The 14,745-nt window shown below is 43.5% G+C and overlaps 1 protein-coding gene across 1 annotated transcript; it reads right to left on the bottom strand.

Annotated features, from left to right (window-relative positions):
- Window positions 1-396: 396 nt before the first annotated feature.
- On the bottom strand, window positions 397-14,294 carry LOC110495657 (sodium/potassium-transporting ATPase subunit alpha-1). The gene is made up of 22 exons (XM_021570998.2): window positions 14,062-14,294; window positions 8,448-8,564; window positions 8,182-8,241; window positions 7,067-7,270; window positions 6,802-6,915; window positions 6,559-6,693; window positions 6,345-6,462; window positions 5,788-6,056; window positions 5,359-5,667; window positions 4,768-4,902; window positions 4,415-4,607; window positions 4,101-4,276; window positions 3,871-4,007; window positions 3,514-3,664; window positions 3,183-3,351; window positions 2,938-3,092; window positions 2,716-2,839; window positions 1,863-2,008; window positions 1,625-1,755; window positions 1,446-1,547; window positions 1,147-1,238; window positions 397-654 (listed from the first exon to the last, which is right to left on the bottom strand). The coding sequence occupies exons 1-22, from the start codon at window positions 14,071-14,073 to the stop codon at window positions 626-628; spliced, it is 3,078 nt and encodes a 1,025-aa protein (XP_021426673.2). The 5' UTR covers window positions 14,074-14,294; the 3' UTR covers window positions 397-625.
- Window positions 14,295-14,745: the final 451 nt, after the last annotated feature.

Here is a 14,745-nt window from a genome sequence, read left to right as displayed (position 1 = left end):
CATATTAAGCCACAATGTTATCAGCAGGGTTTTTATACTCAAGTGCTGCCAGTTGATAAGTCTTGCCTTGTGCTTCTGATAGACGGTTGCTCTGACACAGGCTTGCTAGTGTTTAATGTCAGGCAGTAGATGGATAACAAAGTGTGTGTTGTGAATGGGTCAAAAGGTGACATGAAATACAGTCTACATTCTGTACTACAATGACAGTGAACAACTAGCTGGTGTTCGTTGACTGCACACTGATAGCAGTGTTCATGGTTAAAACAGAGATAATCTCCAGGAAGGATAGGAAAAGAAGGACCTGAAGATCTGTTGATGCTGTGTTTATTCTGGAAAGTCTCCAAGTTGCAATGAGGAAACGTGCAAGCACACATGCACAAACCATACACACCAAAGTGGGAGCTGACTGAAAGTTTATTTATATTACTGTTAAAAACATGTATAAAATTGGTCCTGTTCCAGAAACAAGGCACACAATGTCAAATGTCTTGGTTCATCATCTCGATCTCAGTGTTTTAGTATCACGCATTCCCTATATAAAAACACATCCACATTTTACAGAACTTAAAATTCCGAGCAGCAAGACAACCATGCAAGAACTTGGGCGATGCACACGGGATGCTTTCTAGTAGTACGTCTCCCTCTCCACCCAACCTAAAACAGAGAAGATGGAAAACAGGATTTAGAGATCAATTACCTCTGGTAAAACAGGTGGACTAAGGAAGGCTGTAGCATACATAAATCGTGTTAACTATCCGTGTGTGGTTCAGACGATCACTGAGGAAGACAGTCAAGTGACCGACGTCTTTCACATCAACTTAGTCTCTGATAGCATACCGGTTTACTCACATCAAATGTATTTTATAAAGCCCTTTTTACATCAGCTGTTGTCAATGGAGTGAACTAGACTCCCAAACTTGTCTGTGTCCACTGTCTTGCACTGACTAAGCAGCAGCATATTTTTCAGATGCACTAAAGATTTACAGACTTTGCTTGTTTGCCAGATAGTAAAGCTACCTAAATATGCAGCCTTACTATCTTCCTGAGAACGAGGGAAAAGCTTGTGGTTTTGAGAGCCAAACTGAGAACTTGTATGAACAAGTACTACAGATCGTCACAGTAATAACTAAAGGGATTTAGCCTCACCTCCTGGGCTGCGTCGGATGATCAGTTTTCGGATTTCATCATAAATAAAGATGAGGAGAGAGTATGGGAAGGCGCAGAACCACCAGCTGGGTCTAAGGAGAAAAGAAAAACAAAACATAAAACAAAAATAACAGAACTGAAATGACTCCAGACCAGAACGCGTCAAGAACAGACCTTAACATTTTAAGCAACACATAGCTAAGCTTAATAGAAGTCCTCTTAGAGTTAAGTATTTTTGGTACTAAAAAAAATAAAAAATTAAGAGATGAAGTGTACCTAACTGAAGGGTCTTTACTTACTTGAGTGGGTACATTCTGAGGGCGATGCCCATCCCAGGACAGTAGGACAGGAAGGCGGCCAGGGCGGTCTCCTCAAACAGGCCGAAGATGAGAATCTTGTTCCTGAGGAGGACAGAAGCAGCATTTAAAATCAAGTAAAACTAACAGCCGATGCTCTTCAAAATGGCCACTGAACCCACCTCATTCCTTGTTGGAAGACTGAGTTCCTCCTGGTCTTACAGATGATCAAATCAGCCCACTGTACAACTACAATACTGGCAAAGAATGCTGTGTGGCAGGTGAACTCCACAATCTTTCTCTGTTCATAAGTCTGTGGGAAACAGTCAGCAACAGAGGGAGAAACAGTCAAAACACAGTCAACTAATCATCTACAATCAACAAGGCTTGTGAAAAGCACATTGGTGTCTGCATACTCACCCACTGCTGGCCATAGCTATCCTCCAGGTCATTGCAAAATTTGTTGTCCCAGTCCACACGAATACCTAGCAGTCTAGAGGGTAAGAACCCATTCTCAGCAAGGATCACAAAGTATGTGAAGAACCCAGCCAAAGCCTGGATCATACCTGTGGAGAGATGGGGAGCCAGATGGGTGCATTTGTATCAGATTCTATCCATGTCATTCTGTCTGTTGGTTTTCTATGTTGCATCAATCTCCATAAAAAAATGTTTTCAAGTTTGATTGTCACATACACCGGATAGGTGCAGGAGAATGTGTTGTTTTACAGGGTCAGCCATAGTAGTAGGGTGCTCCTGGAGCTTATTAAGGTTAACTGCCTTGCTCAAGGGGGTGGCGACAGATTTTTCACCTTGTCGGCTCAGGTATTCGAACCAGCGAACTTTCAGTTACTGGGCCAACACTAACCGCTAGGCTACCTGCCACCCTACAGTGATTCCCAAGGAGTATCACGTTGGTGGGAGAGGTTCGCGACCCATGACATGATGCAACAGTATGTGAATGCTGTCCATATCAGTGTTTCCTCTTAAGGAAAGTCCCGCTCACGTGGAAACCTCTGGTTTAAACCTATTTTTGGCTCCATCACCAAAGTGTGAAACTCTTGAGCCAGAGACATCCCATAATCACTCAGAGACCCCTTCTCTTATCACCAGGGAGGCTATTTCTGGCGCATACCCCACTTCCAGCTGATCCCAAAACCACCCAGTCAACTTAAGAGTTAGAATCCAGTTTGAGGTGTATGAGATGTTAATCTTTCATCTAAGAATGAAAATACTTTGTTTTGCGCAAGTCAGGCTTTGTGAAAAGCGGTCTTACCGATTTGACCGTAGGCTATGCTGATAAGTCTTTCATTCACCAGTTTGTCTGTTTTGGAGTTTCTGGGCTGTCTCTTCATGATGTCACTCTCAGCAGCTTCGTAGGCCAGGGAGATGGCGGGGACCTGCAAAGTTGAGGACGATTTCAACAATTAGAATAAAACTGAACGGTAAACAAAGATTTAGAATTTTTTTTTTTTTTTTAAATATACAAATTCCTTACCATGTCAGTTCCCAAGTCGATACAGAGGATGGTGACGGTTCCTAGGGGCAGTGGAATGTTTGCAATGATGAAGAAGAGGAAGGGTGTGATTTCTGGAATGTTACTGGTCAGGGTGTAGGCGATGGACTTCTTCAAGTTGTCAAAGATCAGACGGCCTAGGAAAGGTACATACATAACGTTAGTGAAAATAATGCAGAATAGAAGGAACCCCAAACATTCTAAATCCACTGAAATGCTGCTTCTACCTTCTTCGACACCAGTCACGATGGAGGCAAAGTTGTCATCCAGGAGGATCATGTCGGCAGCCTGCTTGGATACATCCGATCCAGAGATACCCATAGCAACACCGATGTCAGCCTTCTTCAGAGCAGGAGAATCGTTCACACCATCACCTGTCACAGCTACAATAGCACCCTGTGGATAAGGAGGAGAGGTGTTTGAGTCTATGGAGAGAGAAGTCTAGAGAGAGAAAACTGGTAAACACATTTTTAATTTGAAAGGAATTTATCTACGCTACAGTCACTGTTTACCTCTCGTGAGATAGGCCTAGTGTCTTTAAGTTGAGCTGAATATTACCTGGCGCTGGCAGCCCTCCACGATAATAAGCTTCTGCTGAGGAGAGGTTCTGGCAAACACAATCTCTGTGTGATATTTCAGGATGTCGTCCAACTGTTCAGCGCTCAGGTCCTTGAGGTCACCACCATGGACCACACAGGCCTTGGCATCCCTGGGAAAAATGTACCCTTTATTTATGGAAAATCGCATTGATATGAAGACATTTCTATAATGTCTATAAGCACTCATGAAAAGGACCTGACATTCAAGCCTGAATGAAATCTTTGGGAGAAGGCCTTCAAAAATGAAAAATGTAGAGAAACTGCAGGAGTTTAACAGTTGTTTCCAATTACAGAACTTAAATATTTGTTGTATTACCTAGGGTCAACTTCATTGACTGGAATGTTCAGACGAGCAGCAATGTCTTCAACAGTCTCATTTCCTTCAGAAATGATGCCCACACCCTTGGCAATGGCTTTAGCAGTGATGGGATGATCACCAGTGACCATGATAACCTAAAGGAAGGAAGGGAAGAGGAGTGGTCTGATCACAGTGGCTGCTATGTGGATTGACTGAAGAGTCTTGTGTTTAGTATGATATTGCCATACCTTGATTCCAGCACTCCTGCACTTTCCTACAGCGTCAGGCACAGCAGCACGGGGAGGGTCAATCATGGACATTAGGCCAACGAAGCACAGATTCTCAGTTGGGAAGTTCACCTCTTCACAATCGAACTGGAAGCCCTCAGCGAACTGGTCATCAGGGAGCTGGAAATGACAGAACCCTAGACAGATACAAAATTGTGAATTGAAAAAAGGAGCAAACGCGCAATTTTACACCTCACATTGGATCATTTGAAAACACAGATGGGAAAAAAATCCAGTAGTATTGGCTAGTGATGACTGAAATAAATGACTATTACCCAGCACTCGCTCTCCCAGACCACCCAGTTCCATGTAGGCGTTCTGGAAAGAGTCCTTCATCTCGTCATCCAGAGGCTGTTCTTTGCCCTGGATCAAAATGGTGGAGCAGCGGTCCAGGATCCTCTCAGGGGCTCCCTTCATCACCAGCAGATGCTTGGACTCACCCTCATTCTTGTTCAGGTGAACTGAGAGCTAAAGGATAAAATTATAGGAGCAGCCATTTTGAAAACAGATTACCAGAGTAGGCATAACAATGTTGATCTCTGTGCTAAAGGGAAGGGTTTTCAAAGACTTACAGTGAAACATATCCCCTTATTTCATGTTGCATGGTGCTACCGTGCCATTGACCTACCTGGTATTTGTTGGTGGAGTTGAATGGGATCTCAGCAACCTTGGTGTACTGGTCTCTCATGCCTTGCACAGACCCACAGCACAGCTCAATACACTTCAGCAGGGCAGACTCTGAGGCATCACCAGCCACATCTCTCTGTGAGAGGGAAACGAGTAGGCAGATGAAGTGGACGTGGTATGCCGCACATTCTTTCACACACTAGCACTTCCGAGGACCTGGTATATCCTTATGTGGCCTAAGACATTAAAATGCCCGCCATCAATTTAAACAGATTTAATGAAAAGGAAATCTTTGAAGATTTTGTCTTCTACCAGGCTCAGACAGTGACAAAGAGAAACTGAAAATAAGGGGTGAAATTAAGTGTGGTAATCACAGCTAGTCCAAGGTGAGATGATTAACGGAGGGAGAGGTTATATTCCAGGGGATTGCGAGGGCTGAGGCAATATGAGGCATTCAGGCAACAGGAGAGGAATTACATAAGGTGAAAGACACCCTTGTTGAGCCTTTTTAGAGGCATTACATGCTGAACTCCTGTCGATAGCTCCATGTGTATACTGTTGTCAATTCACTCTGGGGAAATGAGACACTTACTTTAAGGATAGGAATACCGCTCTGTTCTGCCAGGAAGACGGCACGGTTACACAGGCCAGCGACTCTAGCCAGGGCAGCCCAGGTGGCAGAGCTCCTGTCAAAGGAGGTACCACTCTGGTTCTCTGTGGTGTCAGCCTCATGGATCTGGTTGTCGAACCACATGTGAGCCACGGTCATTCTGTTCTGAGTCAGGGTTCCGGTCTTGTCAGAGCAAATGGTGGAGGTGGAGCCCAAGGTCTCAACAGCTTCGAGATTCTTCACCAGGCAGTTCTTCTTGGCCATACGCTTGGCAGTCAGAGTTAAACACACCTACGGAGAAAGCCAAAAGCCACTCAACATGTCTGTCGAACAAAATTGGCAATGTACTGGTTTCTGGAGCCATATGTGAAGTGTTTGGGGGGGAAAGCACTCCCGAAAGACCGTACTCACAGTTACAGTGGCCAGGAGACCCTCAGGCACATTAGCGACAATGATTCCGATGAGGAAGATGACAGCTTCCAGCCAAGAGTATCCGAGGATGAGGGACAGGACAAAGAAAGACATGCCCAGAAAGACGGCCACACCGGTGATGATGTGGATGAAGTGCTCAATTTCAATGGAGATTGGGGTACGTCCGACTTCCAGGCCAGAGGCGAGGGTAGCAATACGACCCATAACAGTGCGGTCACCAGTGTTGATGACAATACCTCTGGCAGTTCCTGCAGGAAATAACGTGCAGATTTCATTTAACAATCATGCCATCATATTGACTACTGTGTAACAGCAGTTGACATTGATTCAACCTCAGAAATGGTGGACATAATTTATACAGCAACAGGACTTCATCAAAGATAGCCCAGTCATGGTTTGGTTTGTTTTATTTATTTGCCAGGGACCATGTACAACATGCCCTTGTACCAGATTTAGCTAGATTGCTATTTTTTAAATCTGTGGTCCCTGGGCAGAATTTATTTTTATTTGGTTTGTTTCTCATCTGAGCAAAGTACCTTCAACACAGTTGGTAGAGAAGAAGGCAATGTTCCTTGTCTCCAGGGGGTTGTCATTGGAGTAGTCCGGAGTACGTGTCTGGGGCTCAGATTCACCAGTGAGGGAGGAGTTGTCCACCTAAGTGGGGAGGGAATTAGATTAATACAATAATGAATGGCACGGACATGGGTGGAACGTGACGTATTTGGAGCAAGAGGATTTTAAAGTACCCACTTTGCAACCGCTGGCAGAGATGATTCGCAAATCGGCAGGAATCCTATCTCCACCTTTCACCTCCACCAGATCTCCAACCACCACTTGTTGAGCGTTGATGTTCATCTTCTCACCGTCACGGACAACCAGGGCTTGCTACAAGGTAGAGGACACAAGATGAATCTTTGAATGTAACAATAAGGGGGGGGGGGGGGGGGGGGGGGGGGACACCTTCAAAAGAAGTGTTTCTAAAACAGCTAGTACCTGTGGGACCAGGTTCTTAAAGGAGTCCATGATCTTTGAGCTCTTGGCCTCTTGGTAGTAGGAGAAACAGCCAGTAACAATGACAACAGCAGAGAGTACAACCCCCAGGTACAACTGTGTGGGACAAAGATGCAGAACGTGTTAAAATTAAGTTAACTCCCCCGCACAAACACCAGTACAAAAGAACTACAAAACCCAAGCATCATCTGCTTTCAATTCCATCACAATGTCAATAAAATCAACATTCTTCATCTTGGAATCTTACGTTATCATTGGCCGGCTCATCCTCCATGGCTGCCTGGATTCCGTAGGCCAGGAAGCAGAGGAGAGCACCAGTCCACAGCAGCATGGAGAACCCGCCAAACATCTGCTTGCAGAACTTCACCCACTCAGGGGTAGTGGGAGGAGGGGTCAGGGAATTGGGGCCATCACGGGCAAGGTTCTCGGCAGCCTTAGCACTGGATAATCCCTGAGGAAATACAAAATTGGTTGTTACTTTACATGTCGAGACCTCAAATTAAGATGCTGTAGGAGGATACTTAATTGTAAAATAAATGGGTGCTTCCCTCCCACCCAACCTTTTAAGGGTATACCATTATCGACCCTTGCTTTTTTAAATCAAGTATGTTGCTATAGTCGGGCATATCTGGGTACCCCCCCTCCATTCTTGAGATTCTCTCTCACGGCACGTGATAAGGAGAGAGGAAGCAAATTGTCAACACAATAATCTCTCTACGAGGTCTGTCACTGGCAGACAGAGACACTGCAGGGCCAAGTCATAACTCTAATTTCACATAAGGAAGAGAACAGAGAAACAAGTCAATGGGGCTCTGGAGAGAGTCGAGGTGCTGACAGTTGCCAGGCAACTCGCTGCAAACAATGAAAACAGTGCCATCTACTCTGCTGGGATTGAGCGCATCCTAAATCTGGGCTGAGGTGCTATGAGCCTGCTGCTTGTGAATTATTCAAAAGGACCACTCGGCTGCGCTGCTAGGTTTGGAGGCGGTAATCTACTATTCCCCTTGATCTCCCAATCATGATCAAGAGTCCATTTGTATGAATGTAAAAGAGGGATAAAGCAGCTGTCGTATTGCCTTGGATATTTGTCACATCCAAGCCTATGATGACCCCCTTCTTCCACGGTTTAATAATTGGAAGAGATCCCAAGAGTCCGAAACCCATAACTTGAGCAGAACTTTGAGGTCCATCACTTGACTTAATTTTTCTATTAAATAATTGAAACTATTCGAATTGAGGAGAACCGAGCTGAATTGCCTTCCAGCTGTGGTCGATAAACAACTAATGTGTTAACAGAAAACAGTGCAGGGGAGATGAATGAATCGCCAACTGAAATGAAAATCAGTGAAGCTCCAGACTTACCCTACTAAGGTCAGTGCCGTATTTGCGGTTGAGCTCATCCAGGGTCAGTTTATGGTCATCCTATGGGACAGAGATTAGGAACATGTCACTGGCAATCGTATTGCACTGCACTTCCGCACCATCGAGATAAACATACAGTACATTACATGCAGCGCCAAGCTTGACACCAAGTCAGTGACATCAACACACGAGTGACCAAGACTTGTGATTTAAAGATGAACTTCCCAGGTCCTGAAAGAGAATGAAAGTGAGAGAAGCTGACTCACCAGATCAACTTCCTTTTTCAACTCATCCATGTCCCTCTCCTTCTTCATGGCCTTGGCATTCTTCTTCTTGCCTCCCTGCTCAGAGGTCGCCGCCAGCTCATACTGTTCCCGTCCTTCCTACAGAGAGGTCAAGAAGAGATTGTTAGGAGAGATAAGAAAAAAATATATATACTAACATATAATAAAATAGGTAGAAAGAGGCCCTTTAAAGCTCTGCCCGAGAAAATAAAATCTTCACCCAACTCAAGCCCCTGATGCAGAATCTGCTTAGTTTCCCATAGTGTTTCTGAGGTATGAATAAAACCTGTCTGGGGGCCCAACTCTTGTAAGAGGTATGAAAGGTAATTCATTGAGTCAATGAGAGAGACTCGCTCATTTGAATAAAGGATAAAAATGCTACTTTTCCGTTACAAATGACTTACCAGAAGTCACCCAACAACTTGTGGGTTATTGATGTAGCATTGTTCTACTGAACGTAAGCCCAGTTATCATTTACAAAACAAACGTGACCTAGACAGGTATGGTGCAACAAATACAAAGATAGTTGTGGCTGTCCCTTTTGGACTATCACCCGGTAGGCTTTCACCTTTTAGAGTCTACGACCTGTGCTAGATAGCACAATTACTTTCACTACTCAGCAGAAGAAACTCCGATGTTTGAAAATGGCATCTGTGAAGTTCATGAGGAATGCTTAATGAACAATCATGTCACAGACCGTCACTTTGCACAACTGCGTCATTAAGGAGAGCTGTGGGAGGGGTGGGGCCGAGGGTCATTTCAACATACTCCACTGCAATCCAGGAATGTGAGACTATAAGGCCCTAGGTCACAATACTTTGTCCAGAATCGGGGCTAAATGAACTCTCCAGAGGGGAAAAGATGCATACCATTGGCTCGGTTTGTCTTGAATACACACAGAACTTTCTTCCTCTGAGTCATCTCATTGTGAAAGTCCAAAATAACCCTGGCACCTCACCTTCTGCAAACACATTGTTCATTCACTCTTCCCTTTCTCCATTATCAAATAGGTCACTTTTGGGAAGAGGACAAAGACCTGTTGAAGAATGCGTCAGCTAGACGGCTGAAAAGGGGAGGGTGTTGGGACACTGCGGCAACAGGATAATGCACAGTACCAGATAAACATCGGTAAGGCAGTTAGCGAGCATAAATTATTCAGGTTCTACTGGTGTTCAGAAGTGTTTTGGCTGTGGGGGAGAGAGCTCTACATTCTTCTCTTGATTTGACCCTATGAGGTTACACAAAAGCTGCTTGACTCTTAAGCAAGACAGTTCCTGGTTCAGAATGTGATCCCCAAGTCACAGGGGCTTTACTGATAATTAAACTTTGTTGTTTGGTTACAACTGAAGCCAACATAAGGGGTCCTACCAGTTTTGGAAATATCCCTTTTACTTTCCCAATAGTGCACACATCTGTTATTACCACACCGAAGGAAGGGAGGATGCTGTTTTGGAAGTATTACTCAGCTGTCTCTCAAACGAAACAGGAAGCTACTGCACTGAAAACAAGAAAAAGTGTGGATGTCAGCAATTGTGTGGAATCTCTCACAAGACCAATCATGCAAAAACAACAGTTGTCCCACTACAAGTCTGAGAACAATGAGGCTTTGTACCTCTATAGAGAACCACGTAAAAACAATAATGAAAAATATATATCTTTAGAGTGACTTTATTTTGGACAAACTGTACAGTCACGGAATTTATTCAGACCCTCTTAGCAAAACACTTAAGATGCCAGGCTTACCGCATTCTTATATGGGATTACTGTAATGGTTTGATCTGGGAGTGGGAGCAACACCACTGTGGTAAACATGGCTTGGGTCTGCATACCATTTCTCCCATAGTTCAGAGTAGTATATTCAACTGCGTAATCGTTGTTCTCATGAACGTTGCATATGGGAGTGAGTGTAATTAGTCTGGGACAGAAAGAGAAACAACTGTGTGAAAGAGTGCAAGAACGCAGGGTGGGTGGAGAAGGGGGTGAAACCGGCAAGACATCTCTTTCCAAGAGGACAGAAAGTTTGAAAGAACAACTGTCCTCAAAAACAGCGATAGACAGAACAGAGCCTCAGTGAGATGAGGGGACTCTCACTTTTACGCTAAAACAACACCACCGCCAGATCAACAAAAGTTCATAAGAGACGGTCGAGCGGGTGCATATTTTACAGCCAGGGTCGAATTCCTGTGAACACCATTCCTGCTTCTGTTCCTGTACGTGTGCCAAATACAAAAGCTGCCCACTCAAGCATATTGGCTCCTCCTCGCCCTGGGACTTTGCCCCGTTGCTACAGGCGACATAACCACACCTCTCAGATATCTGAATGGACCGAGTCACGTGTTACTCTCCTCCCCCTTTTCTCTCCAGTTTAGAGAAAAGTTCATTTATTCACAAGAAACGCATTTAAAACTCCCACCACGTCCACTGGAAGAGTCGGTTTTCCCACAGAACAAAAGATGGTGAATGCCTGTGTTTCTCCTTAAGACCCCAGGAACCACAGTTAAAAGCAGAATACGAATCAATGGGATGCAACTTCCTTTATTGCACTAGTCTGAAATGTAGGTTAGAACAGAACGCACGTGGCTATTGCGAAATGCCGATTGTGAGTAAGGCCTATGGGACAAACTTTTTTTTTTTTTTTACAATTCCCTCGGCAGTTGGAATAGAAATTACAGTGGAGGAAACAGAAGGTGTAATAATGTGTGGAACTCTCCATAATGTTTAGGCAGCTAAGCCAAACGAGCAGAGAGGGAGATCGAGCAGGAGAGAGAAAGGGGCAGTGGGGGTGAGATGTGTTCTCTGTCACAGAGATGGGGTGGCGTGTGACAAAAGGGATGCCTAATACATAGTGACTCTCGAGCGGAAAGAATGTGAAATCCTCAGTAGAGAGAGAGCATTTTTTCTTTTTAAAGAGCGCTAGAGAGCAGGTCTCTTGGTTCCACAGTGGACCCCTGGGGGGAAAGAATGGTCAGCTGAGGCCACAACCTGATAGTAGCTCAAAGATGGAACACTGGAGAGAAATAAAAGAATTCCCCAATTACTTCACCATATAAAAAGGCCTTGTTTTGGACATGTTCTAGACCTCATTTGTTTACAATAGAGATTTTCCACAAGCCACTTTCCATCACACTCAGTGGTGGAATCTTTAAAACAAATGACCCCCCTTGATGAAAGATGGCGAGAAAAGAAGTGGAATAACAAAGAAAGAATGCGCCCTAATAACATTACAGGAAAACGGCCTTGTTTTCAGATCATCACAGTTTATTTTGAGAGATGGAAACAATAGCCATAGTATTCCATTTCGGGAAGGAACTTTTGGGCGTTTCAATTTGTTGACAGTGAGCAGTTGAATACTATCATACCTCTTGATTTTCCATTTCATTACAGAAAAACTGAATTTTTCCTCCATCTGCCATTCAATAAGTTCAGAAAAACTCTGCCAGCTCCCCCTGAACAGGAGCCTATGAACAATGACAATGCAGCAACTGGTGCCTCATCTTCACAGCAGCCTCCCTTCCATATACACCTCACTGCTCTAACCAACCCTTTGGTCCCTCCAGCCCTATGCCACCCTCATTCTCCCCCCTCCCCCCCTCCTCTCTGTGGTCTCCTGGAAATCATTAGTCCGGCTGTCCAAGCATCTGTGCCTATTGTGCGTGTACTGGACCGGAGCGCTGAGAAGAGGACAGAAGGGGTGGGGGCAGAGCAGAGTGTTCACCACCATACAGGGAAAGAATCCAAAACACGGAGGTTTGCTGCTCTGCATTCACATCATACAACCAATCTGTCTCTCTAATCACCCCTCTCTTACTGTAGCTGTGAATGCATCATTTATCACTGTGCCCGTGTGATCCGTTGCCCAGCAGGGAGTGGCAAGCCTTTTATATGCTATTAACCTCCCCGATATCCCACCAGTCTGCCATACAGTACCCAAATACAGGAGTCACAGGTAGGTAGCTGTAAAATATATATAAAACATCAAATAAAAATCACCCCAATAGTTGATACATTTTCCATCACCATAAAATTGCATGTAGTTATTTATAGGTTTGATGACAAAAACCCTATTGACTAAAGATTGGCCATTTAAACTAAAACACTTAATTCTACAAGTCTAGAACAATATGCCTTGAAGTGAGAGGAATATACAACAAATCTAGTGTATTGAAATTCATTGGAGCAACTAGGAGATTTCATGTGTCTTGGACAGATTTGTATCAAATGTAATACAACTATTGTTTGTTTTTTAAAAGCAGTGACTTTCATTAATACATGAGGGGGCTGTAGTTGATGTAGGTCTTCCCAAAGACACATTGTAGGCCTATCTGAACATTAGCAGAATGTAGGCTACACAAGAAATGTCATACACAACCATATGCCAAATCCATATACAACAAATAAGCTTTATGTGGAATACATTTATTTTTTTTTTTTAGATTTTGCAGTTGCTCAAATGTTATTAATGAACAGTTCGGTATTTTCCCCCAGAGTCAGATGACCTCGTGGATACCATTGTTGGGTCTCTACGTCCAGTATTACGAAACTTACGAGGTATTTTCGTGAGCCAATGCTAACTAGTGTTAGCGTGTTCACATATACTTCAAGTCATTGCGCTAACGCTAGTTGGAAATTTCCTTCAAACTGAACGTATACATAAAAATGGTATCCACGAGTTCGTCTAACTCTGGGGAAGTAGATAAGGGCATCCTGCTCAAATCCAGAACTATCCTTTTAAGCAGCCAAAGTGAATTATTCCAATGTAGGCCATCTACATAAAACGATATTCTTTCAACGAGCATGACAAAAAAAATAAACACTGACGACTTTGGCGCATGGTTGATATTGTGAATGGGGTGGACTACGGTTATTATTCAATTTATGAAGAACAGACTTTCGCAACAGCCTAGTCGCAACTACATTTAACCAATTGATTAAGTATCTGAATATTACCTATATTTCTCATTGATGAACAAAATTCAGTCAAGTGGGTTACAAGTCACCATGAAAGACCATCACTTATATTCAGAAGTGGACTACAGACTGTATGGCCGTGTATCTCAAAGTAACACAAGTCACAAGATAGCATGTCTGCCTCCACTTCCCGCAACTCGAATTTAAACAGACCACGCTACATTTGTAGCCACCTTGGCGGCAGTTTACTATGATGAAAATAAACATTGTATCAATCTTCAAACTTATCTTACACCGCCAATTCTATCATCGTAGCGTTTACAAGCTTTTCTCCTTGGCGACTAGATCCAAGCTAACCAACCTGTGGATCTTCAGTATCAATGTTAAAAACAACACATTTTTTAACCCTAATTGACACTCGGATCAAGACACGTTAAGAAAGCAACTTTTGTTCAGCGTACAAAATGCGGAAGTCACTCTCCCATCGCAGGCATTTTGAAAAAGAAAAATGCGGCCAACTACGTACATGTGATAATTTGAAAACAACTTCGACTGTATTATATATATATTTTTTAAATCCATATCACTTTTGACAAGTAGCCTACAATTAAGAATTGCTTAAATTAGGCTACATTAGCATTTCATGGAGGAGCTGGAATGTGAAGATGGAAAGAAAAAGCGCACTTACTCCACGTCCCATGTTTGCAGTTTGTGGAGGAAAAAAAACTTATTGAACAATCAAATCCCAATTTACTTTAAAACGAATTGAAAAATGTATTGCCCCTGGATGCGCCCTTATCCACACGTGTCACTCCTACCGGACACGCATCCAAGCTCCCCGTCTCATTAAAAGGTCCAATACTTATATACAGTGTTCCTTTCGATCGTGACGTCTGCACTTTTTGCCATGGTAACATAGAATGGAGGGGCGGAGTCCCCATTATTGAATGTTTTACGATTATCGGCCTTCATAAAGTAGATTGAATCCATTGCGTGACAATGGACTTTAGTCTCTGTAACTTCAAATATTTATGAAGGAAAGTCACTTGGTCTCTTCTGTGCGGCCTTATTCATATTAGGATGAAATATCTGTCCATATCTCTCACCACTCATATTCATAATGGATACTAACCTATCCTCAATCCTCTTTAAGAATACTCTACATGTGTTGTTTGTCCCTTTTCTCTTAATTTCCACATAGATTTAAGAATGATCATGATTTAAACACACACACTCGTTCTCTCTCTCTTCATTCCTTATTTTAACCTCATTTATGGAAAGGGATACTTTTTGTGTAAACTCCATCACTGGTCTTTAGGAGGTTTAAACTTGAACGAACCAGGCCGTTAAACCCTGTAGGATGTAAACTTTC

The sequence above is a fragment of the Oncorhynchus mykiss genome, chromosome 18, assembly GCF_013265735.2.
Source record: "Oncorhynchus mykiss isolate Arlee chromosome 18, USDA_OmykA_1.1, whole genome shotgun sequence".
Taxonomy (NCBI): Eukaryota; Metazoa; Chordata; class Actinopteri; order Salmoniformes; family Salmonidae; genus Oncorhynchus; species Oncorhynchus mykiss.
The sequence above is the reverse complement of the archived record's forward strand: the minus strand, read 5'-3'. Positions and strand labels throughout refer to the sequence as shown.